The sequence below is a fragment of the Octodon degus genome, unplaced genomic scaffold (genome assembly GCF_000260255.1).
Source record: "Octodon degus isolate 3935 unplaced genomic scaffold, OctDeg1.0 scaffold00010, whole genome shotgun sequence".
Classification (NCBI taxonomy): Eukaryota; Metazoa; Chordata; class Mammalia; order Rodentia; family Octodontidae; genus Octodon; species Octodon degus.
The window spans coordinates 21,210,013-21,235,597 of NW_004524586.1; the positions used below are offsets into that span (position 1 = coordinate 21,210,013).

The 25,585-nt window shown below is 41.8% G+C and overlaps 1 protein-coding gene across 16 annotated transcripts in view; it reads right to left on the reverse strand.

The window, feature by feature from the left end:
- LOC101573386 (deleted in malignant brain tumors 1 protein-like) overlaps window positions 1-25,585 on the reverse strand; it is a 136,377-nt gene that overhangs the window by 6,340 nt on the left and 104,452 nt on the right. For all 16 annotated transcript variants that reach the window (XM_023708922.1, XM_023708920.1, XM_023708919.1 and 13 more), the window contains 13 exons: window positions 24,870-25,184; window positions 23,488-23,517; window positions 20,596-20,637; window positions 19,665-19,697; window positions 18,539-18,577; window positions 18,349-18,387; window positions 17,907-17,945; window positions 15,470-15,508; window positions 14,612-14,647; window positions 11,476-11,787; window positions 10,862-10,894; window positions 10,125-10,300; window positions 7,194-7,576 (listed from right to left, as the gene is read on the reverse strand). In XM_023708922.1, the coding sequence (XP_023564690.1) occupies window positions 7,194-7,576; window positions 10,125-10,300; window positions 10,862-10,894; window positions 11,476-11,787; window positions 14,612-14,647; window positions 15,470-15,508; window positions 17,907-17,945; window positions 18,349-18,387; window positions 18,539-18,577; window positions 19,665-19,697; window positions 20,596-20,637; window positions 23,488-23,517; window positions 24,870-25,184 (1,516 nt within the window). The remainder of the gene's footprint in view (window positions 1-7,193; window positions 7,577-10,124; window positions 10,301-10,861; window positions 10,895-11,475; window positions 11,788-14,611; window positions 14,648-15,469; window positions 15,509-17,906; window positions 17,946-18,348; window positions 18,388-18,538; window positions 18,578-19,664; window positions 19,698-20,595; window positions 20,638-23,487; window positions 23,518-24,869; window positions 25,185-25,585) is intronic.

The window sequence follows — 25,585 nt, forward strand, 5'->3', positions numbered from 1 at the left end:
CTGAGGACATTCCAGGTGGTGTGCATCCTGTGGTCTGCTTGGGAGTGTAGCGATCACACTTCAGGAGAGGTGTACTTGACATACCCTGTTGGTTTTGACTGGAGATTCATAAACTTTTTAAAAGAGATGAGTGATAAGAGCTAACCCTGATCTGTAAGTTTTGAATTTATATTGTTTCATCCCATGTACAAAACCATTTTTTTCTACAAAAAAAAATAAAAAAATAAAATAAAATGTTTGATGAGCTTAAAGAAGAAATACATAATACACTAATTGACTGTAAAAAGACAATTCAAGATATAAATCACTAGTTTGGGAAAGAATTAGAAATTATGAAAAGAAGGTCTGGCGAGATAGCTCAGAGGTCTAAAGTGCCTTAGGCAAGCTTGGGCAAGCTTGGGCAGGTGCAGGGACCGCGGTTTGATCCCTGGCACCACATGCCATACCAGCCCCGCCCACAGGGTGGGCTCAACCTGCCCAAAAAGTAGGAAATTATTAAAAGAAAGCAAACAGATTCAAGATATGAAAAATTCAGTAGGGAGGATGGACAATAGATTTGACCACATATTAGGACAAAGTAGGCAACAGAACACAAGATAATGTAGTAGATCATAAACTCAGTGATATCCTAAAAACACAAGACACCAAGTAACCTGTATCCAACAGCTGCTAGATGACTCAACAATGACCAAACACCCCAAATTAGAATTATAGGAATAAAGGAAAAATAGAAGACAACTCAAAAGGTACAGAAATTTTACTCACTGAAAAAATAGCAACTTTCCCAGGGGCCTTCCCATTGACTCAGCTGTTTAAGTACCTGATTAAACAAAGCAGTCATACTCCGGGTGCTGTGGTTCAAAACCCAGATACTCAACCCAAATCAGACCTGTGCTGAAGGCAACCTCAGGCCACCAAAAAACCCAGAAAACTTTCCCAATCTAGGGAAATAATTCAATATTCAAGTACAAAAGGCATAAACAATCCCAAGTAGCTATGACTGAAAAAAGAACTACTCCATTAACAGCACAGGCAAAATTTCAGAAATTCAACAAGAGGGAATACTAAAACCTGTTAGAGAAAATGATACTCAGTGTAACTAGAACCAGAAAGCAAGAAGTAGTATTTTACTTTCAGATTTAGCAGGTATCAATCCAAAATAGACCAAGTCAGAAGAGACAGGGATGACACTAGACACTAGTAAAGGGAACAGTTCAACAGGAAGAGATGACCATTATAAAATCTATTCATTGAATACTGACATGCCCAACTTCATAAAACAAAAATTATTGGATATAAAAGGACAGATAGACACTAATACAATCATAGTGGGTAAACACCCACTCATAATTACATGGGTCAATCAGACAAACATTAACAAAAGATAGCAGAGCTGAAATCATACCATTCAACAAATGAACTTAGCAGATGTCCATAATGTTTCATCCAACAATAGAATCCACATTGTTCTCGACAGTATATAGGAGTTTTTTCCTAAAATGACCATGTCTTAGACCACAAATAAATAGGCTTAAATAAATAGCAAGAGAATTGATATAATCCCTGCACACTAGTGATCAGTGAAATGAAGCTAGAAATCAACAGTAAGAGAAATCACAGAAGTTACAAAAACACGTAGTGATTAAATAGTATATTACTGAATAACTAATGGATTACAGGAGAAATCATAAAAGAAATAAAAAAGTTCCTAGAATTAATGACAACAGAAACATAGGATGCTGGAATCTGAGGAGTACAATGAAAGTAGCTCTAAGAGAGAAGATGTTAGCTGTGGAAGCACATGCTGAAAGAACTGAGCAATTTCAAGTAAATAACATGATGCATCTCAAATCCCTAGAAAACTACAGCAATTCTAATCTAAAACTAATAGAAGGAAAGGAATTATAAAGACTGGAATGGAATTAATGAAGTTGAGGCTAGAAAAAAATGCAAAGAATTAATTTATCCAAGAGTTGTTTCTTTGAAAGTAAAAGCAAGATAAATAAAGCCCTAGCTAACCTTACTACCCAAAAGAAAAGGAGAGAAAAACTTAAATCAATGCAATTGGAAATGAAAAAGGTGAAACCCTAATCAATACAAACTGCAGAGAATTATAAATAATTACTTCAAGAATGTACACTATTGTAACTTGGAGAATCTAAAAGATATTCCAAGACACATATGAAGTGCTAAAATTGAGCTATGAAGATATAAAAATTCTGAATAGATTAATAACAGGCTATAAAACAGAGACAATAATAAAATTTCTACCCCTTTCCTCTCCAAAGGCATAGGAACTAATGGATTAACTGATGAATTCTCACAGAATTCTACCAGAATTTCAGAAGAAAATCTAACCCTAATACTTCTCAAATTCTTCATAAAATTGAAAGGGAAGCTAACATTATCCTGACACCAAAATCAGAAAAGGTCTTTGAATAAAGAAAATACAGACCAGCCTCCTTAATGAATATACATGTAAAAATCCTGAACAAGATAATGGCAAACAGAATGCAGCAAATCATTAAAAAATTATACATTATGACCAAGTCAGCTTCATCTCAGGGATACAAGAATGGTACACCAAGACAAACAAATTCTGACAAACAGAATTCAATAGATATAACACATAAACAGAGGCAATGAAAAAAAATCTCAAAATCAATTTGGGCGTAGTCATGCATCTCTGCAATCCCAGCACTCAGGAGGCTGAGGCAGGAAGATTGCTGTGAGTTTAAGATGATATACACTACAAGCTGGGCTACATAATGAGTTCAGGTCCAGGCAGAACTACGTACATAGTGAAAGCCTAACTCAGAAACCAAAATATCCACTCCAGTCATATGATCATCCGAATAGACATAGAAAAAGCCCATGACAAAATCCAACATCTATTTATGATTAAAAACCCTGACAACAATACATATAAAACTCATAAAAGTCGTCTATGAAAAAAAACTTTCACTGCAGACATCACACTAAATGGATAAAAATGGAAAGCTCCTCTAAAATCAGGAACAAGATGAAAGTGTCTAATTTCAACCATTCCTGTTTAATATAGCGCTGAAAACTTTAACCAAAGCAACCAGGCAAGAGAAAGAAATAAAAGGACATCATGTAATACAGCAACAATTGCTGAATTTCTATTGCTTTGTTTAATGAAATTTTGTATCATTTCCAGTGCCTTTTTTTCTATCACTATTTTGTATTCTTAAAAAGAATGAAAGAAAAGGGATACATATAAGAAAAACAAAGCAAACTATCCCTCTTCACAGATGCCACAATTATTTACAAAGAAGACCCAAAAACTCCACCCAAAGGACTCCTAGAAGCAGTAAATAAAGTTAGCAAAGTGTAAAGAGTTAATGTAAAAGTAATGTGATGAGTTAATGTAAGACTAAATGTAAAAAATTACTCTGCTCAACTTTCTGTGACCCTGCTTCCTTGTAAGACTGCAGGAAGGCTTGGTGTACCATTGATAAATCATCAATGGACTGGGCGTTCCCAGAAAACAATGCTCCCAGAAAAAATGTATGCTGAGTAATGGTCACGCTGTCCCTAAAGGTGCTGTTCTATGTTAAATGACAAATTTGTTTTCCAAATAGGATGTGGTTTCTACCTTTAAAACCTCTATACTTCTAAGGCTCCTGGCTGTTTGTCCGCTCCTGGTGAGTATGGTCAAGTGGTCCTGGGCCCAGTAATAAAGTCTCATAAAACTTCATACTTGGATTTTGGTCTGGTTTCTGCATTGAGAACCCATAGCACAAAGTACAAGGGTAATAAATTAACACCCCAAAATCAATAATGTTTCTGTACATTAACAATGAACCCACCAAGAAAGAAATTAAGAAAACAATCTCATTCATAATAGGCTTAAAAATACTTAAGAATTAACCCAACAGGGCTGTGGAGATCACTCAGCAGTCTAAGCACCTGCCCAGGCAAGCGCAAGGACACAGGTTTTATTTTGGGTACCACATGCCATGTTGGCCCCACCCTGGGCACACGGAGCTGGCCACCAAGACCAGGCATGGTGGTGCAAGCCTGTAATCCCAGTGCTGGGGAGGCTGAGATAGGAGGATCACTGAGTCTGATCTACTATGAGTGAGACCCTGTAACAAATACATAAAATTTAAAAAGAGAAAAGAACCCAACCAAGGAGATAAAAGAATCCTGTAACAAAAACAATAGTATACTAAACAAAGGTTGAAGAGGACATCAGAACCAATATTGTCAAAGTGCTACATTACCAAAACTCATACAGATTTAATGCAATATCAATCTAAATACCAAATGGCATTTCTCACAGAAATAGAAAAAACAATGCTAAAATTCATATACAGTCAAAAGAGACCCAGCATAGCAAAAATGAACTTGAGCAAGAAGGGCAAACCAGGGGATGGCAATCTTGTATTTCAAGTTATATTACAAAGCTACAATGATAAAAACAGCACAGTCCTGACACAAAAACAAATATGTGGATTAAGTGAACAGAATAGAGGATGTAGAAACAACCTCAGGCATATTTTGTCATCAGATCTTTGATTAATGGACAAGAAAACAACCAACAGAAAGAAAGAAAGAAAGAAAGAAAGAAAGAAAGAAAGAAAGAAAGAAGAAAGAAAGAAGAAAGAAAGAAAAAAGAAAGAAAGAAAGAAAGAAAGAAAGAAAGAAAGAAAGAAAGAAAGAAAGAAAGAAAGAAAAATCAAAAACCACTGGCTAGAATAAAGGTAGCCTCTTCAACAAATGGAACTGGGAATATTTGTTATCCACACGCAGAGTGAACCAAGACCCATATCTCCTACTGTGCATTAAATAAAATCAAAAATGGATCAAAGACCTAGATATTAAAATAGAAACAAGGAATCTCTTGGATGATGAATTAGGGAGAACTCTTGAAGACAGATATACAAACAACTTTCTGAACAGAAACTCAGTTGCACAAGAAATAATACTAAGACTCAACAAATGGGATTATATCAAATCAAGAAGCTTTGCACAGCAAAGAAAACAACTTATAAAGTGGAGAGACAACCTACAGAATGGAAGAAAAAATTGTCAGCTACCTCTCAGACCAAAGACAGACATTCAGAATATATATAGCACTCAAAAAAAAAAAAAAAAGACATTATGCTACAAAAAGAAGTCACAATAAAAAATGAGCAATTGACACACATAGAGATTTCTTATAAGAAGAAGCATAAATAGCCAATTGGAATATGAAAAAAAGTGCTTAGGGCTTTTGGTCATTAGAGACCCACAAATCAAAACAGCACTAAGATTCCATCTTACACCAGAAAGAATGGCCACCATCACAAACTCAAATAATAACAAATGCTAGCAAGGTTGTGGAGAAAAAAAGAGCACCAAGTATCAATTTAAGGAGCAAATAAAAGACAGAAGATAATGGGAAACAGGGCAGCACACCTTTTGCAGAAGATTGAGGAATCCAGGAATGAATGGAGAGAAGAAGGAGAGTACAGGAAAGGAGAGTAAAAAGACTAAGATGCAATATGCATATTTACCAGCTCTCCGCAATGAAGGCATTCATTACACATTGTAAACTTGTACTAACAAGAATAGGGCTGGGGAGACAGCTCAGTGAGCGGCATAAGCACCTGCCTGGCAAGTGCAAGGTCCTAAGTTCGATTCCCAGTACAAAAAGAAACATAATGTATGAAAAAATAAAAAGGAGAAAACATGAAGATGTTCTCATTAAGAAAAATGTGAGAAAAAAATTTAAGAAAATGTGAACACAGTGTGCTTGTATGATCCAAGGCGCATGCTTATCATAAGAACACAGAGAAGGTATCCCTGGCTATGCAGCATGGACTCTAGGTCAGTGCTGGACAAACGGCCAAACCTCCTGGGCCGCAAGCTTTTCGTATAGACACTGAGCTCACAATGTATTTCATAAGATTTTAAAGCCCTGAGAAAATATAGAAGATTACTATTCTCACATGACATATGAAAATAATGTAAAATTCCAATTTTAGTGTGCAAATTTGATTGCAACAACCAGACATGCGGTCTATGGCTGTTTTAGCTATGGCGCACAGATAAGTAGCAACCATATGTGGCAGCTGATTTTAATAGTGAACTTGAGTAGATGAAGGCATCCTTGCAGAGGTAATTGGATCTCAAGAGAACTAACTTTTTATTTTTAAATTTAGGACAGGGTGTACAGCGTATACAGGGTCTCACTGCATAGATCAGACTCGTAGTGATCCTCCTGCTTACAGCCTCCCAAGCCCTGGGATTACAGGCTTGTGCCACCAAGCCCAATCTGAATTGCCATCTCAGTGCGCCCCAGGGGTGGGGCCAGCACGGAAGGCCTGGGGATCAAACCCCTGGTCCCTGTGTCTGCCCAACCAGGTGCTTTAATCTGCTCAAGAGAACTAACTTCATCACTGAATAAACCTATTGAGGGGTTCTTAGCTGAATGTGCTCCTAGGAGAAGGGATGATGGGCTGGGACCTTAGGGATCATGACTGGCAGTTGAGAGCTATTACTGTGCACCTTTCCTGCCATGGCTCTCAGCACCTTGCAAGTGCTGTTTTGCTCCTCCCCTGGCCTTAGAGATAGGTACGACCGTGTCTCTCACGGGCTTTACGCTGTTGCCAGCGTGCTGTCAACATACTAACGCTGCTCTTGAGTGAACAACGAATTTTTGTTCATTTTTGAACTGGTTGCACATTCATAAATATTTTGTTGCTGTTAGAGAACAAAAGAAGGTATAAAGACAAATAGCTTGTCAAAATTCTAATTTAGGAAATCATTTGGCTAGCCAAAGGAATCCCAAGAGCTCTTACTACAATAACTAGGAGCTCAGCTTGGGAAATCCCATCAGCCCTTCAGGGTCAAATGCTCTACAGACTTGCACCATGAATGGGAAGTCCACTAGAAAGGAAGGAAAGCATGGACATGGAAGAGGGAACAAGGCAGCAGAGCCCCGACAGCAAGGACCCTGTCCCGGACTCTCAGGGGAGTCAAGGGAGGTTTTCCAGACAGCCTTTTACTATAGCCCTGCCTGGGCTCAGAGGGCTGACAAGGGCTGCACTTGGTCTCTTGGCATGGTGAAAACTTGCACAACATTCCAATTTAGGGCTAACTGGTTCAGAAGACACAGGTGCTCTCAAGGAATGTCATATGCTTGTAACCGTCAACCAGAAAGGACCTGCTGTTTTGCTTACCCTTGCCGGATCAAATCGTATGCAATGGTAGTAAAATCACTGGGATCTGGAGAAGCCACACAGGTATCCACGAAGAGCCATGCATTGGGATCCAGGCTATGGAGGGTGGCCTGGAGAACTACCTCTTGCCTCTGGCTGTCATAGTATGCCTTGTGGCCACTGTGTTGCAATGCAGGTGACTGATGAAATGTAATGGACACGTCATAGCTGGCGCCCTCCATCTGGGAGTCACCAGTCCCATGAGCAACTTCACCAGTGGATGGGCTGTCCACTCTGCAGGTAAACTTCACTTGGGGTACCTTGTGCCGCACAACGACTCGGCCTGGGTGGCCCCGTGCGTGGCCTCTGATGGAATTGGAGTAGCTGAGGGAGCCCCTGTGTTTCTGTGAGGATGAGAAGACAGTTGGTGGCCAGTACTGCTGGTTCCCCAACAAGCACCTGATTACTAGAGAGGATACCTCGTCTTTCCAATGCTGCCGAACACCAGCTCCCCCATATACTGTGGGGCAGGAGTCCCTGGCCAGACCTCTGTGATGCTTAATATCATGAAATGGTGACACAATGTGAGGGAAGCATACAGGAAGCCCTCCCCCAATTGATTGGGTTCCCTCCTTCTCTGCTGCTCAGCCCTAAAGTGGGCCGCAGGTGAGGTGGTGATGCAGCCCAAGGCTCCGGCTCCTACATTTCTCTGTACTTCTCACTGTTTCAGAGGCTGAGGAAGAGCTGGGGTCTAATGAGCATTGGCCACTACTCCTCCCTGCCTTCTTTCTGTGCCCAATATGGACACTCAGAGGCCTTTGCTCAAAGAAGCTGCAGATTTCATGACTCAGATCCTGTGACTTTCTGCCTCACAGTCCTCTAAGAACTGCTCTATCTATCAGATTACATCCGTGTTTTCCCACGGTTTCCCCATTATGACTGCCAGGAGGAGCTTTGTGGATATTTCTTTTCCCTTCCATCTGTTCCACTCTATATGCCCCAATATGAAATTTTAATTCAACAGATTGTTCGTGTACTGTGTATATACTTGGGCTCTGTCCATGAGGAAAGGTTTTATTGTTTCGGCCCCTAAGAATGAGTCTATGTCTTTACTCCCCCTTGAGGGTTATGTTGCCCTCCTTGAGAATGCACACTTTAGAATAAAAGCCAAACTCCCTGGTCATCTGACCACCTACTTCCAACCTGGTGCTGGACTTGCTAACCCCAGTCTCTTCCTCCAGCACTCCAGCTTTCTGTTGCCCCTGGAGCATGCACTAGCTTGGGCCTTGCATGGCATGCTCCTCCTTCCCCTTTCCTAGCTGCTTCAACTCATCACCAAGTTGTGGTTCTTTTAGCTTCTCTTCCACTTTTCAAAGCCTTCTGCTTTGCTAACTTCTTTCCCTCTTTACTGCAAAAAGAACTCTCATTTGTATCTCTGTTTGCTTAAATGTAAGAGCCATGCGGCAGGGATCTGTATCCTCAGCACCTAGGAGCTTGCTTGCTTACTGACTCTGAAGGCAGACTCAGGGCCTGCCCACGACCGTGTTTCCTTGGGTGGCCCAGGTCTGGACATCAGTCTGCATGGCTGCTGACTGCTATGTTGTCTGGTTCCAGCATTGTGGCCAGCATCTATGCCCTTCTGAGAGGGCCAGGCCTGCCAGGCCAGAAGGACATTTACAGGACTCTCCCTGAGGCCTAGAACCTTCTGGGAGCCACCATTCTCCCAGACACTGGGGACTTCTGTATGTCTCCTGTGGTGCAATGCTCCAAGGTAAAGAGTAGAGTTTTCAGAGAAAAATAGATAAGAATGATCATGCTGTACACAATGAAGAACAGATTGAAATGTACAATATGGAGTTGGACTATTTTATATTATATACTGTTTGAATGCATCTGACCTGAAAAAAGTTAGATTGGGGATGTCTAAACAGGGGTGTAGAAAAACAGAAGAATACTGTGAGGCTTTTGATTTGGAGGATCGTTCATTGTCAAACACACTAAGACAAAGAATATCATATCTGTATATGTTCCATGTACCTTTGGTAAACCTTTGGTAAACCATTTCAATGCCATTGTTGTGAGAAATAAACATGCATTCAAGGAAAATTGAATAAATGTTAAATAGACTCATTGTTGGGTACTGGGAACTAAACTCAGGATCCTGCACTTGCCAGGCAGGTGTTTGTGCTTCTGAGCTAGCTCCCCATCCCTAGACTCATTATTGACAAGTGTTCTACATGCACACTTTGTAGGCTGTAGAATGTAGCTACTTGGTTAGAAACATAAAAGTTAGACAAATGCTCCTCTTCCATCCCTAGCATCAAAGCTTGCATATGCATGGTAGGTGCTCCATTAAGAAACACATTGTGAAAGATATTTTGGAACTAAGAGATTATCCATCCATCCATCCATTTACCCATTTATCCATCCATCTGTCCATCCATCCACTCATCCATCCATTGTCCACCCATCCATCCGTCCATCCATCTGCCCATCCTTCCATCCACACCTCCACTACACATCAGCACTCAACACTTGAGCATGTCCCGTGTTCAGTGTATATCCTAAGTAACTCACTGGAAGGAAAGTTTCAATCAAGTGATTGAGCTGCTCCAGGTCTCACCAAACTCAGAAATTAAGTTATGCTTTGTGTTTTTTTCTTTCCTATGCAGTGCACCCCACCCTACCTTAGATATTGAACCCAGGGCCTTTACAGTGAACTACATCCTCAGCCCTTCGAAATTTAAAAAATAAAATTTCACACAGGGTCTTTCTAAATCACTAAATTGCCCAGGCTGGGCTTAAACTTGCTTCAGCCTCCTAGAGTGCTGAAATTATAGGCATGTGACATGACACCCAGTTACATAAGCTTTCAACGGGTGGTTAAATTTTCTAAGTCTCTTACTTTGGCCTCCATTCATAAAAGATACCATCTCCTCATTATTTTCTTACCTGCAAGACAGTGCCACAGTGGCCATAAGGAATGTTGAAGATCAGGTAGCGCCCAGTGACTTGGGGGCGACACAGCTTATCATTTAGGTGGATGTCCCAGGAGGAATACCCCAGTCTCCGGAGGTAGCCTCGGTCAATGACAGCTTGGAAGAGGTGGGGCAAGCAGGAGAGCTGGGCTGCAGGAGGGGAGGCGTCATCACCAGGAGCACCTGCTGCTCTGTGCGTACAGGTCAGGGCTTGAGCATGTGTTTATTTTCTGAAAGTCTCATGGACGGAGCTGTGGGCTGGAGCTGGTGCAGCCCTCTTCATCCTCTGCCCTGCCCTTGATTTTCACTGAGTTTATTTATAACCCCTATCTTCAAAAAGTCTGTGCTACATCCATGGGGGAATCCCATACGCAGCATATGTCCCATAGGTCATGAGCCACAGCCTCTGTAAGGATTAAAGGACAGCTCCTTTCCCACACTGAGAACACCTGAGCCTGAACATATGCCCATCTGGGCCTTTGCATGGAGGGGAGTGGAAGAATGAGTGGAGACAGAGGGTGGGAACTTGGGTGCAAAGAACGCTACTGCCCCAACCTCCTAAAGCCCAGCACACAGACAGAAATCAGAGACCTCAGTGGAAGCACAGCAGCCAACCCTCGCTCCCCTTCCAAGCCTGCTCTTTCTTCCCTGCTGGCTGCTCTGTTACCCCGCTTTTGTAGCCTCAGATCCAGGCCAAGAGGTTGACTTTACCTTTGTCCTTGGGCACGACAGAGTCAGCTGCACCTAGCAGTGGGAGATGATAAAAACAAATGTCCACAGTGCTGAAACACCAAAGAGGACATTATAACTAGCAGTAGATGAAAAACACAGGGGCACGGGCTCACTGGATTTACGATGAAAGCTAAAGTACCACGGCACGAAAATATTCTAGATCACGCAGAGATGAAGAGGGCCTGGCATCTTCTGCGAGAGCTAGATTTTGGCACATGTGAAGTGGTATTGAGAATATGCACTTCCTCAACTCCAAGGTTTGTTGGAGCAAAAGAACAGCAAACACAGAGCTTCACAGACCACAAACCCGGTCACATGGATAAGCTCTGGCTGGTGTCCTATTCCACAGACGTGGTGTATTTGGGGGCTCGGGCTGGGGAAGACTGAGTCTGAAGCTGTAGGTACATCAGGTATATTTAGCCAGTGCACCTTCTTTATGCTAAGAGCTGGCCCCTTGACCAAGTCTTCTGCTATGGAGATGGTGAATCTTGACCTCAGGGATACTTGGAGAGAAAGGCTGTCTCGCGAGGTAAGTGTTGCTAGGGCACTACCTCAGGGACACCTAGGGCCTCGGGTGTACCGTGCAGCTGTACCTGAGCAGACCACGCCCGCGTCCTCGTGGTGCTGGCAGTCGTGGCGCGCCCAGCCCGCGTGGCTACATTGCTCCAGGGCGTCCTCGGTGCCCGTGCAGTGCACGTCGTCCAGCAGAATTGGTCCCGAGCCCGGGCCGAAGCGACTACGACCCGGAGAGCTCAGGGCATGGCCACAGCCCAGAAGGCGGCACACGACGCGGGCATTCTTCATGTTCCAGTGGTCGTCGCACACGGTGCCCCACTCGCTCTGGTACCGCACCTCTAGCCGACCCTCGCAGCGGTTCTTCCCGCCCGCCAGGCGCAGGGGCGAGTCTGCAGGGCACGACGAGAGAGGTCGTAAGGAAGAGCAACAGCGATGAATTCTATTTCTGCTTTTGCAGTCCGCTCCGCCTCCACATATTCATGCTCGCTCTCTGTCTCTGTGTCTCTGCGTCCACTCCCCCACCTTACCCCACCCAGACCCTTTCTCTTTTTCTCCCCCCTCCTGTGGGCAAGCCCAGTTTTTTTTTTTTGTTGTTGTTGTTGGTGGTGGTGGTGGTTTTTGTTTTTTTGTTTTTGTTTTTGTTTTCACACAGTAGGCACAAAAACATGTATTTATTGACCAAATCTCTGTACATATTTAGTCTCAAGTTCAGACAGTAGGATGGTTTGGGGGCATGCAAGGGTAAGAATCTGTTTCTATTGTACAAGATTGTATATCTAGTTGAGAGATAGGAATATCAACCAGAAATGTGATGAATATTTAATAATTATGTGCAGAGAGCATTCAGTCCTCCTCTCCCCAGCTAAAGTTCCCATTTCTCATTTTTTTTTATTTGATTCAACTTACTCTAGAGTTTTAAATTTTCCTAAAATTGGCAGACCAGATAAGTGAAAAACAATGTGTGTGTGTGTGTGTGTGTCTGTGTGTATGTATTTTGGTGAATCAGAGTGTACATTTTCTGTCTTTGAAGAGTATGTTTGGAGGCAGCATTTGTAAATGTTTTATGCTTGTTTGCAAAGCTGGCATAAATATTTCAGGACACAATTGAGTTTTTCTCATTAAAACCCATTCTCCTGTCTCTGTATGCAGAAGTTTCTAGCTGTGCAGAGAAAGTACTATTAAAATCATTGTGGAGATCCCAACTTTCTATACAACGAAATACCTAATCTAAAACTCAATAGCTGCGGGTGGTGGTAGATGCGTGTAATCCCCAGTGCCTTGCCAGGGTAAGGCAGAGAGACCACAAGCTCAAACTCTACCCACGCAATTTAGCAACACCTTGTCTTTCTTCTCTCTCTCTCTCTCTCTCTCTCTCTCTCTCTCTCTCTCTCTCTCCCTCTTTTGTATTTTAGGGCATTTAGAATCTCATTACTAGATTGGACTCATAGTGTTCCATCTGTTTACAGCCTCCCAAAAGCTGGGATTCCAGGTGCGCACCACCACGCCTAGTCTCAGTTGGCATCTCAGCGTGCCCAGGGGGGCAGGCAGAGTGGGGCCAGCACCGCAGGTCCGGAGATCAAACACGAGTCTCCTGTGCCTGCTTGCAGGTGCTTTAATCCGCTGAGCTATTTGGCCGGTCATGAGCTACTTGGCCGGCTAAGCTTTCTTAAATTCTTGTAATTTTGCTTAGTGAAATTCTGTATCATTTCTGTTTTTTTGAACTATCTTTTTATTCTCTTAAAAAAAAAAGTGCTGGGAATGTAGTTCAGCATGAAGGCCCTGAGTTCAGTCCCCAGTATGGTATGGGGGTGGATAAAGGATTATATTTGTGAAAATCAATTCTCCAAATCCTTGAAATCCAATTGTTCTAAATTGAGGCTCTGATCTGACTTCAAACAAAACATGTTCTATGAAATTATTTTTACTCTTAAGGAGTAAAAATAATTTATTTTTATGTGAATTTTATTTTTATATGAATAAACTTATATTATGTAACATTTAATACTGTATTTGAGTCCACAATATGAGATTCTAGAAAAAAAGAAAATACAGAGACAGATCAGTGGTCGCCTGGGGAAGGTTGGAGAGACTTACTGCACAAGGGCAGGAGGGAAGTTTTTGGGTGATTGATATGCTCTTGCACCACTGGTTACATAGCTGCATATGTTAGATAAAACTCAGAGATCGCTACAACTATTAAACAGAAGTGGTACTTCAAAGACATTTATTTTAAAATTAAAAGTAGGCTAACACTGTACAGTTGTGTGTTATTAATCAGGCCAATGCATTGTGAGAAGTGCATCATTAGGTGACTCTATTGTTGCATAATAGCATAAATATATTTTGAATATATTTGCACAAAAGAAGTTGACTACAGTGTCACCAGGCCATATAATGGTATAAGACCACTTTCATACATGTGGCCTCCCATTGACCAAAACATCATCATGGCAAACTGCATCATGCCAACGGTATCTGATCCATAGACATGTGTAAAAAGATCTGTTTTCATATTAATTGGTCTGAGGTAGCTTTATCTTTCAGCATTCTGCACTGTTTGGCATATGTAAGACACTTGGTAACTATTGATAATCCATAGTAGCATTGATTTCTCTGGCTATAGTATGCTTGGTCCAGGATGGTTGCTCCATCCTGGCCTAATTGAAGGCTGCAATATTGGCAGCAAAATTACTGTGCTTGTTTGATTATGAACATAGGGGCTCAGTGGTAGAATGAGTGGAAGCCCGAGGTTCTGGGTTCTATCCCCAGCACCAGAAGAAGAGAGGAAAGGTGGGTACATAGGTGGGAAGAAAGAATGTGAACCATGAATATGGGTAACTCTCTCTCTCTCTCTCTCTCTCTCTCTCTCTCTCTCTCTCTCTCTCTCGGGTTTCACTGTGTAGTTACACTGGCCTTGAGCTCACTACATAGCCTAGGCTGGCCTTGAGCTCATTGCTATCCTCCTGCCTCAGGCTCCCGAGTGCTGGGATTACAGGCATGAGGCACCACACCAGGCTCAAGGGTAAGTATCTTCTGAGTCAGGCCTTGCGATGGTGAATTTTAGGCTTCCAATCCACAATGTGTTCATCTGCACATACACACTTACAAACTTATAATTATCTTCTGCAAACAGTAGGGAATTTAAATAAAAAAGAGATATAATCCTAGTAGAGATGCGATCATTGTAATGATTAAGAACAAAACAAAATTTACCAGGCAAAGGGATCATTTCTTCCATTGAAATTGTAACTGTAAATAAAAATAAATACACAAGTTTTAAAAATGCATACCTTTCAACTCATTTATGTTCAAAACCCAAGAACCAAAGACTTTCTCTAATTTCAGAATTAATACTTTTGTTTAAATTTCTTTATTGGTTTGAACATAGAAACACCCTCCATTAAGGTCTATTATTATTTTCTTAGCATCAAAATGTAACAAGTAATAGAATGATTTGTTCTAATGGTGTTTGTAAATAGGATCACAAGTCCGCATCTTGTACAGCAATTAACCACTAAGAAGAATATATGCAGTGTATTATTTGTTGAAACTGTCCTTCCAATTTGATTTGAAACTGTCTCATTGCTATCTCTTTGTCAATAAAACTTTGAAAAAAAAATGTAACAAGTGGTTTTATTTTATTTTTTAAAACAATTTTATTGAGAAAGAAGTAGCAATAACAAGTGGTTTTAGATACCCTTTGTTGGGCTTGGGCAGATAGCTCAGTAGAATAAGTACTTGCCTGGCAAGGACAAGGTCCTGAGTTCAATCCCCAATACCCCCCCCCCAAAAAAGATACACTTTGTTCTCCAAAAGTAAAATGATTAAGTAGTCATAGAGAAGATTATAAATATAATGAAGTTTTGAAAGAAGAATAAAAAACCATTAGATTTTATAGGAAACTTTTATAGGGACTGAAAATGAAGGTCAAGTTAAATAAGAGAAAGTTCATATCTGAGAGGTATAATTCTGTACAAGAGTATATGAAGCAAAGTAGGAAATGTTACAATAGGTTTTATAACAATAAATTATAAAATCTTATATTAATCTAACAATAAACATAATCATTATCAGGTGATGATGTCACTTTCACTGAAATTGGGTCTCTGGCTGCCAAGAAAAATTAACAAAAACAAACCATTAAGTTTGATTTCATTGAAATTTTTTATATTGGAGACTATGAATTTATGAAAACCCTACTTCATAAGTACTGTGCATTCATTTTTATGAATTTACATGTTCAGAAATGAAGTAGTTTATAGGAAATTTGTGCTTTGCATGGTGGATTAATAATAAGTCTCCGTTGATAAATGGCAATGTGCCAGATCATTTATGTCTCTAGCCCTTACAATGACTAAGCCAGAGATGCTCTGTCATGGTCTGAGGCTCTTGCAAGGGGACTAATTTAGTACAGGACAAGAATCATATACAAGAAGTGCATGTAATCTGTCCACACACAAACACTAAAAACTCCTGCTGAGGGCCTAGATCCTAATATCCTGTATAAGTCCAGCTGAAAACCTAGAGATCATAACAATGCCTTGCACAAATCCAACTGGAGGCCTAGAACCTACAACGAAGTAGTTTTGAAAAATCACGTGGCTTTAGAACACCTTATAGCTGCCCAAGGACACACATGCTGCACATGACACGTTGTACTTGTATCCCAGATAATCATGTCAATGTGACTGTGGCTCTGCTGAGAGCCACATCGGGGCCCAAGCAGTATCACAAATGTCTCAGGACCCTTGTGCAGAGTTCAGTGGATGCATAGCATCCCACTATCCTGTCCTGGACTCCTCCTTTTGTAGTGCCCGTTTTGCTTTTTTAAAATCACCTGTTTATTATTGGCATATCTAATAAATCTGTTTCAGAAATTTTTCACAAACAGCCATTGCAGCCATTTTACAGGCATTTTTTAAATGCCATGTCAATTTGGTCCTCCTTCTTTAATCTAGACCAAACCCCAACCACCATAGCCCCAAATTAGCAAAAACCAGTTAAAGAAGAGATGCATCGCCCATTCTCCTAATCTAGCCATAGTCTGGAATGAAGGAATCCTACTGCCACCATCTAGGCTGAACAGAGACCATGTTAAACCTCTCCTCTGGCATCCACTTATATATAAAGGCTTTGAGCTTATCATTCTTTATAGCTGAGTAATACTCCATTGTATAAAAATACCACATCTTTATCATCTTTTAATCAAGATGGGCATCTTGATTGTTTCCAAGATTTGGCTATCACAAATTGTGCTGCTATAAACATAGGCACACATATATCACTATGATATGATGTTTTCAGATCCTCTGGGAAAATTCCCTTCTAATAGTGTCTGTAAACAGGATATCATGTCCGCATCTTGTACAGCAATTAACCACTAGGAATAATGTAGGCAATGTGTTAATTATTGAAACTGTCCTACCAATTCGGTTTGAAACTGTCTCCTTGCTATTTGTTTCTCAATAAAATTATGGGAAAAATAAATAATACATACATACATACATACATACATGAAAAAAAGAAAAAAAACCCCTCCTCTGCCCCGCACGTGCACTGGTACTGATGCACAGTCATGGGCTGAGGAGGCTTGGTGAGAAGGGCCCTGACCAGCAGCATCCATCAGCAGTCAGCCCTGCTGTTGGTGAGCACTAGCAGCTCTCTGCGTGTTCTCAAGCCTTGTCCCTGGCAAGCAGCCACAACTCTCTCCCTGAAAGTCCCAATTTGACTTTTTCCTTCACAGCCCCTCTTTACACCCATGATCTTATAAAAGACCTTATAGCCTGTACAAGAGTTGCCCGGTATGGCCTCAATGCCAGGGCATTCCCTCTCAGGTTTGTCCTGAAATACACCTGTCCAGATGAGCTCCATCTTCTGCCTGCCCTCCCCCAACAGACGCCAATGTCTCGGGACTTGGAGAACTCACACCAATGGATTCACTAGCAAAGCCTAGAATCTGAAAGGACCTTGAATGGGGTTGAGAGATCTGCTCTACCTTTCTTCCCTGTGTGGCCTGAGGCAAATGTCTTTCTTCTCTGGGCCTCATTATCCTCTGAAGTTAGAGTGGTTGTTCAGTTCTTTACTTCTCCAAGGAGTCCATGACTAGCATCAGTGGCATCAGAGAGGAGCCTGATAGAAGTGTTCAAGCTCTTCCCAGAGTCAGTGCATCCGCCTTCAGCACGTTCTCCAGGAGGCCTCCATGTAGGCTAACTTGTAAAAATCACTGTTTTAGATCATATCTCTACAATCTCCTTCAGGTTCTATATCCAAAGCCCTTTTATCCTGTTCTCTCTGTCCCCAGCATCTACCCTGACTGTGTTCAGTTTCATAACCAGTGATGGGGAGGGCCTGGAGTCCTCCAGAGAACTGTTTGATTTCTCCTTGGCTCCCCATCTCACTTAACCTCACCTAGGAAGCAGGAAGTGTTCACTCTGGGAGTTTTAATTCTTGCCAGGCTGGGCATTCTCAGAAAGGCACTCACCAGGCACTGCAAAGGCAGACAACGTACCTGGTGAAAAGGGTACTTCACCTGATGTAAGGGTTGTATCTGTGAATGGAGAAGAGCATTCTGGGTTAGCTAACAGCGTAGCGGAAGAGAGAATAAACCAGTAAATGAACATCATCAAAACCCACTTCTGTTGTTGCAGGTCATGCTTGAAACTAATCACCACAGCACACACAGGCAAGTTAAATACAGGCCCTTGGCCACGGCACCTCTCCGGCATGTCTGACCAAGACCAGGGCAGCAGGCAGCAGGTTATCTCTGTTTCAGGGACCACATCTGTGTCTGTAGCTGAGTGCAGGGTGTGTGGAGCTTCCTCTATGTGCTTTCTGTGAACACTGGGCTTTATACCATAAAGTATTCAGTACTTATGTTCATTAGTCAAGTAAGGGAAAAGTTGATCATAGTTATGTTTACCTTCAGAAATATGAGAGGCAGAGAACCTTACCAGAGGGAATGTCTACTTCTGCTAGGGTTGGCGATGCATCTGTGTATGATCAAGACACTAGTTAAACATGAGTGAAAAGAATCAGGTGTATCATTTCATTGAGCTTTATTTTTTGGTCAATGGATCATTTTTCCATACTAATAAGAAGCCCAGGTCATTAATTTAAACAACACAGAGACAAGGACTTTACCTGTTGGGAAGGTCACTTCTGGCAAGATTGAAGAAAAATCTATAGATAGAAAAAGAACTTAAATATCAGTGGAAGGGACTCCCAGGTTTCCATTTTCACTGAGTCTCTGCCTGGGACAATGTCTTCTTGAAACAGACTAGTTTTATAAATGGAACCCCAGGATGAGGCACATGAGAGGACTAGTGACAGCTCCACATGGAGTGGAGGTTAGAGGGGTTGAGGCTAAAGCTTGAGATGGACAAAAATAAAAAGGCAGAATTTGTCATGTCTGGCACACATGCTTCTAGAAGATATGGGAGATGTGACAGTGGAATCATGGGTCAGTGTGACTGTCCACACTTGTCTTTCTGTTCTCCAGACAGGGCTGTAGTAGTCCACCTCCAGATCCTCCACTGCCTCCAAGCCATGTCCCCCGCTCCTAGGCTAGTGTCCAGGAGTGGTGTGGTCTGTGTCTAGATGTCCCCCAAGGCCTCATGTAATCATGGTGGGGGCTTCTAGAGTTTTTGATTGATTCATGGCCCAATACTGGGATTAGGGGTGTGAGCGCTACACCCACCCTGGGGTGGGTAGCTGGTATGCAACGTAAGAGAGGGAAAGAGGCTTACTCTCTGTGGCACCTCCCTTTTTGTTTTTGCTGCTTTTGCTATTTTCTGCCACAACATACTGTTGCCCTCTGCCATGTGCCACTCTACCTTGGAGCCAGAAGAGTATGGACTGAAACCTCCACAAATTGAGGTAAATAAATCTGTTCTTTAATTCTGGGCATTGGCCTTTTTTTTTTTTTTCCTAGCAGCAAAAGAAAAAGTAACCAAGAGAAGGAGAAATGCTCACCATGAGTAAGTAATGGCGTTAAATGTCTAGTTGGTCCAGGTTATATTTTTCATGGACTTGACTTGGTTTAATTGACTGAAGAATTTTTTCCCCTTGGCCCATTAGTTAAGCTGGGCTACCCAGAATTCATTCATTATTAGAGGATCTGGAGATGACCCTTACAACTCAGGCCACTATAAACATATTTAAAAACTCAAAATAAAAGATTACTGAAGAATCAAAGCTTAATGAATTCACTTGGAATTAAAATAATTTGTATCAAGTCAAAATAGAACCAAAAAAGCATTTAAATTACCTGTTAAAGTGGACATAGCAATATCCAAAGATTCTGGAAATAAGAAAATTCTGGCTTTACTATGGTCTTACTTACCATTATTTGTTGGAAAAACTTTAGTATGAGGACTAGTTATTTCTTATCTTCCTAAGAAAGAGTTAGCTATCTAAAAAAGCACATGCTCTGTGATATTGTCAAACAAATCTTTCCTAAAATAAAACCTTGTTCCTAGTTCTTTATTTTATTTTATTTTCTTGGCAGACCCGGGGATTGAGCTCAGGCCCTTGCGCTTGCCAGGGAAGTGCTTATCCTACTGAGCGACATCCTTGGTTTTTTAAAAAAAGATCTTAGTCATATTTTAACTTGCACGATTCAGGTCCATTTGAAAGAATATCATTGTATTTCATGTTAGGATATAATACAGAGGTAGCTCAGAAGACACTGAGGTTAAGTTGGCATTTTTGCTCCAGATTGCTACATTTGGGAAATCTGATGATACTGAATGCTTTTTTTTCTGAGCATTTCTGTGACAACTGGAGCGTTTTCTGGTATTTCCTACCATTGTTGATGTGGCTCAGTTGCTAGTTTTACCACTCCCAGTCTCTGAACCCTATCTGCGACCTCTTGTTTCTCCTAATATACAGTCAATAGGCAGGAGAGATAGCCACCTTTTAAGTAATTATGTGTGTGTAGAAAGTGAGAGAGTCAGGCTCTAAAATTACTACCATGTGCATTCAAACACTTTACTCGGGTTTGAACGCTGAGATCTCAATGTGGATGCATAGAGTCCCCCCCCCCCCCACTTCCAAGTTCTGGTCTATTCACCACAGGTAAGTTGAACTGAGTGATTCCTAGAAACTAGGGGTGTTACTGTACTGTCCTGGTAGAATCTCAATGAAGCAATATATCTGAGCTCAGTGGTAAGAGGACAAAATAGCAGAAAATTGGTTACCTGTTGGAAGGAGCAAATCTGTGGCTGAAATAGAGGTAGGATCTGTAAAAATAAGGAAAAGTTAAAGAAAATTATAATTAAATGCAATCCTTATGAACCAAGGTCATTAGTCAAAATTTTTTTAAATGGCCCCATTAAAAACTAAGCCCCAGCACATTTGATTGTGTTTTATTCCTCTTTGATTCTTCTACTTTCTGTTGTATTTAGCTAAATTAGATAAATATCAACAGCTGTGGTACATGGGGCTGTGACCCAAATGCCCTGGGTTCTAGCTCATTTGTGTAATGGGACTGGTGACATTGAGCACTTTCTTTGCATCTCTGAGCTTCAGCTGCTGCATATGAAAGGCTAGTTCATGGATCAGCAAGATCTGTATCTCATTGTTCAAAATCTAGAGCTGGTGAGATAGCTCAGCGGTCTAAAGCACCTGCTTAGGCAAGCTTAGGCAAACACACAGGGGCTGCAGTTTTGATCCCCTGCACCACATGCTGCACCAGCCCTGCCCCCAGGGTGGGCTGAGCCAGCCACAAAAAAAAAAAAAAAAAAATTAAAAAGGTACTCAAATCTTACAAATCCTAAAAGTCAGCTGTATCCTACCCATGTAATTTCAATACTTAAGTTAAAGTCTCAAAATTATGTTTAAAGGCTGGCCAGATAGCTCAGCAGATTAAAATACTTTCTTAGGCAGACCCAGGTATCGGGGCTGCATACCTGGCATGCTCAGCCGGCCCCACTCCCGGGGCATGCTGAGACAGCAATTGAGACGGGTTATGATGGCGTGTGCCTGTAATCCCAGCACTTAGGAGGCTGAAAACAGAAGGATCACTAGAAGTCTGATCTATGTAGTGAGACCCTTTAGACCTTGCACTAAATACATAAACAAACAAAAAAATCTAAACTCTCCAGAATCTACTGAAATAAAAATCTGCATTTTAAGAAGATATTCAAGTGAGTTAGGCACATATTAAACTCTGAGAAGCACTAAGGATACAATTAGAGATGACTATAGGCCATACACATGGAAGGATAGGAAAACACAGAGATCATAAGCCCATATGGAAGGGCAGTTTTAGGCTTCTTAGCCTCAGCCTACTGCTGCCCTGAGGAAATCATGCTATTAATCATACATTTTTAAACCAATGCTGGATATCTTGGGCTCAGGACGTAACTCAGTGGTACAGCGCTTGCTTAGTATACAGAAAGCCTTGGGCTTGATCCCTAGGACAATGCAGGCATGCATGCATGCACACGCACACACGCACTCACACACGCGTGCACACACACACACACACACACACACCTCGAAGTCTGGATAGTGGTGATGATGATTTTGCAGAATTAGGGATCACTCATCAGGCCTGATATACGACAGGCAAGAGCCATACCACTCTTGTCCTTGGAGGTCTGGATTCTTCTATGAAATCTTCTTTCATTCTTTTTAAAAATGTATTTAGTACCGGATCTATAGGGTCTCACTACACAGGTCAGACATGTAGTGATTCTCCTGTTTCAGCCTCCCAAACACTGGGATTACAGGTGCATACTACTGCACCCAGTCTCAATTGCTGTCTCAGCATGCCCTGGGGACGGGGTCAGCATGGCACATGGGGATCAAACCCTAGTTCCTGAACTCTGCCTAAGCAGAAGCTTTAGTCCCTTGAGCTATCTGGCCAGCCCTGAAATCTTTCATTCTTAATATGTTGGATTAAAACAACTTACACATGCATAGGCAAAATTAGGTTGCATGAATATAAAGTCATTAGTGGGTCAAAACTGACCAACAGGCAGCTCATTTGTGACTTTTGTGCTGAACAGTCTCTAAGGATTCTTCCAGTTCTTGAGCCAGCATTACCACGATGGTACCACATGTAACTTTTCCTTGCCTGAGACACTTGGTGGGCAACGTTCACAGATGCAAGCCCAAGAAGAGAAGTGTATTTCACCATCCAATTTCCTTCAAAGTTTAGTTTCTGGCAAGCCTGACGGACGGACATGGAGATTTAGAAAATACAGACCAAGGGCGACTTTGATAACTTTCAATAGTGGAGAGAAAACTCTAGCTAAGCTGCCTTATGTGGGGCAGGTATTTCCAATGTAGTTAGCCACACAGTGATCAACTCAAGCCCCAGGATGGTCCCCAGAATGTCCAGAAGAAGGAAGTTTACAGAAGGACACAAGTTGGTTACACAGGTCCAGACCACCCAGTTCCTAGGACAAGGGTCTCAAGTGACTGTTTTCATCCTCCTCTTCTACAGATTAGAGAAACAGAGGCTCCAAGGAGTAGGAGGACGGGCTCGCATCATAAACAGTTGGTTAACTGCAGAGGAAGACATAACCCCAGCGTCTTCGACTCCGAGTTCTTATATCATATAGTCATTCAAAAGGTTTCAGTGATCAAAGATGTTTCAGGAAAATTGAATTTAACCAAGTTTTAAACAGATGTCTTATGTAAGACTTGCCAGAGACTTTAATACGCTATGAGCCTGAATCCAAGAGAGGGATGTGGTATTTCCTCAATGTATCTAACCATGCCAACCTTTCTTTGAAAATTGTATCACTGAATTAGTGTGTTGTACTGTGAAACATTATTGGGAAATGTGATGGTAATCCATTATCCCCTTAAAATGTAGATTATATTTTCCACTGAGATGTCTGAAGTCCTGTAATAGCAAAACTAGCCAAAATGAGGAGAAACTCACTGAAGCCATGCCACGAAAATGCATTCTCAGAGATGAGCTTTTGCCACCATAGCACGAGGCTCAAGTAGGCACATGTTCCTGTGCTCAGGGATATGCAGGCTGTTCAACTGTTTCAGTTACCGCAACCCTAATCCTGTGGCAGGCAATCTATACATGTCTGACTGATAGAAGGCAAGAAAGAAAATATAATTACCAGGTGAAGTGGTCATTTCTGTGGCTGATGCTGAAATTATAAAACAAACAGAAATTTAGAAAGTACTTTTTACTTACAACTCCAATACCTCAGATACATTTAAATTAGAAGCAATATAATTTCTGAAACATGAAGTTAAAAGTGAAAGTGTTTTCTTATTTGAGACTGAAATAGAAATATTTGACAGCAGGGACAGAAATGTTCCTTAGTTGTAGAAAAAACATGCCAGGATGGATCAAAAGTCCACATATTCTACAGTGGCAAATACTTGGAACCTTTCTAATTCTGACTTTAGGTTTCTATCATTGATTTATCATGTTTTAAAGCCAAAGCAGGTTTATAACACCATAACAAGTTGTCTGAACATTAGAGGAAAACTGTTCCTTATTGTAATAGAGCATATCATGATCCCTGATTCAACACTTTTTTTTTTGTGCCAGTTCAGCCTGCCCTGAGGGTGGAGCTGGCACAGCATGTGGTGCTGGGGATCCAACTGCAGAAGCTTGCCTAAGCAGGGACTTTAGACCACTGAGCTATTTCACTGGCCTTCAACATCTATTTTCTTCTGCTCACAATTCATCATGAACTGCACAAGTGAATCCAACCCTCTCACTGGAATGTTTGATGGTAGTCTACATTCAGTACTAAATGCTCAGCACCTAGAATTGGGTCTGGCACACAGATATTTATTGAATAAATAGAAGAATTAATTAAATCCTATTATTTGGAGTCTCTGTCCTCTAAACATGCTGGGCTGTGGATATTTTCATTTCATTTCCTACTCCACATTTTCAGCCAAAGAAAGAAGAAAACAGATAATGCACAAGTTGAAGTGAATTAAACAAATAAGCAACAACAACAACAACAAAAGAAAACTGTCTCAATGAGATAAACAAAAAGGAAATAGTATTGCAGTGGGTGAGGAACTGGGTTTTGTTCATGGAATTCCCAAGATTCCATGACACTACGATGTCAGCTCTAAAGTTCAAAAAAGATAACAACAAAGACTAGGAAATGCCATGACCCTAGTGGGTGGCTGACAGAGAGGAACTGGGATGTCCCTGAAGATTGCAGCTTGAAGACTGACAGCCAAGGAGAATGCACAGGTGCTGGGTGAAGTCCAGGGTCAATCAGCACATTAAGAAAGAGGCTAAGAGAGATGGAGAGGGTCTCCTACAATCAAAGTCAGGGTATGCTGCAGGACTATTGCACCACACATCCTTATATACCTACTGCTCTAGCGAGTCTCAGGACTTTGCAAATGGACATTGGCTAATGGTTTGGAGGACCAGAACAGGCCCCAAACCTCCTCATATTAATTACCAGATTCCCACCAAAAGCCATAGCTCCGTCAACCTCAGGAGAAAGCTGGACATGCGTACCTGAGCAGATGACCCCGGCGTCCTCATGGTGGCCACAGTTGTGGACAGACAAGCCCAGATGGTAGCACTGGCCTAATGAAGTCTCGTTGCCCCAGCACTGCACATCATCCAGAAGGATGTGCCCAACACCCTCCCCAAAGTGGCCACTCCCCAGGGCATCGACGCCTTCTCCACAGCCTAGCTGCTGGCACACCACGTGGGCAGCACTGAGGGCCCAGAGGTCATCACACACAGTGCCCCACATGCCGCTGTAGTACACTTCAACTCGCCCTTCACACCGGCTCCTCCCGTCCACCAGCCTGATGTCAGGAAGATCTGCAGAATACTCAGAGGTTATTGTTGGAATATAACAGATAATTATGAATGGGATTTTTCTTTAGCTATTAATATAACATACCAGACCTTTAAAAACTTAATTCTTACCTGCCCCACCCCTCCCGCCGAGTAGGAATTTCTGCGGACTTCCCGGAACCCCCAGACCCAGTCCTAGCCCAGGAATTTCTGCGGACTTCCGGGAATCCCCAGATCCAGTCCTAGCCAAGGTCCGCAGCAGGAAGGAGCTGAGCACAGCAGCCAGACCTAAGCCACACGCAGCTGGATAACTCCAAACTCTGTAGAGCTCCACCTGAACTTCAGTATGTGTGAAGGTTACAACTACTGCAAAGATCTACAACAAAGGGCAGAAGACAGTGCTACACAAAATGAAGAGAAGGAAC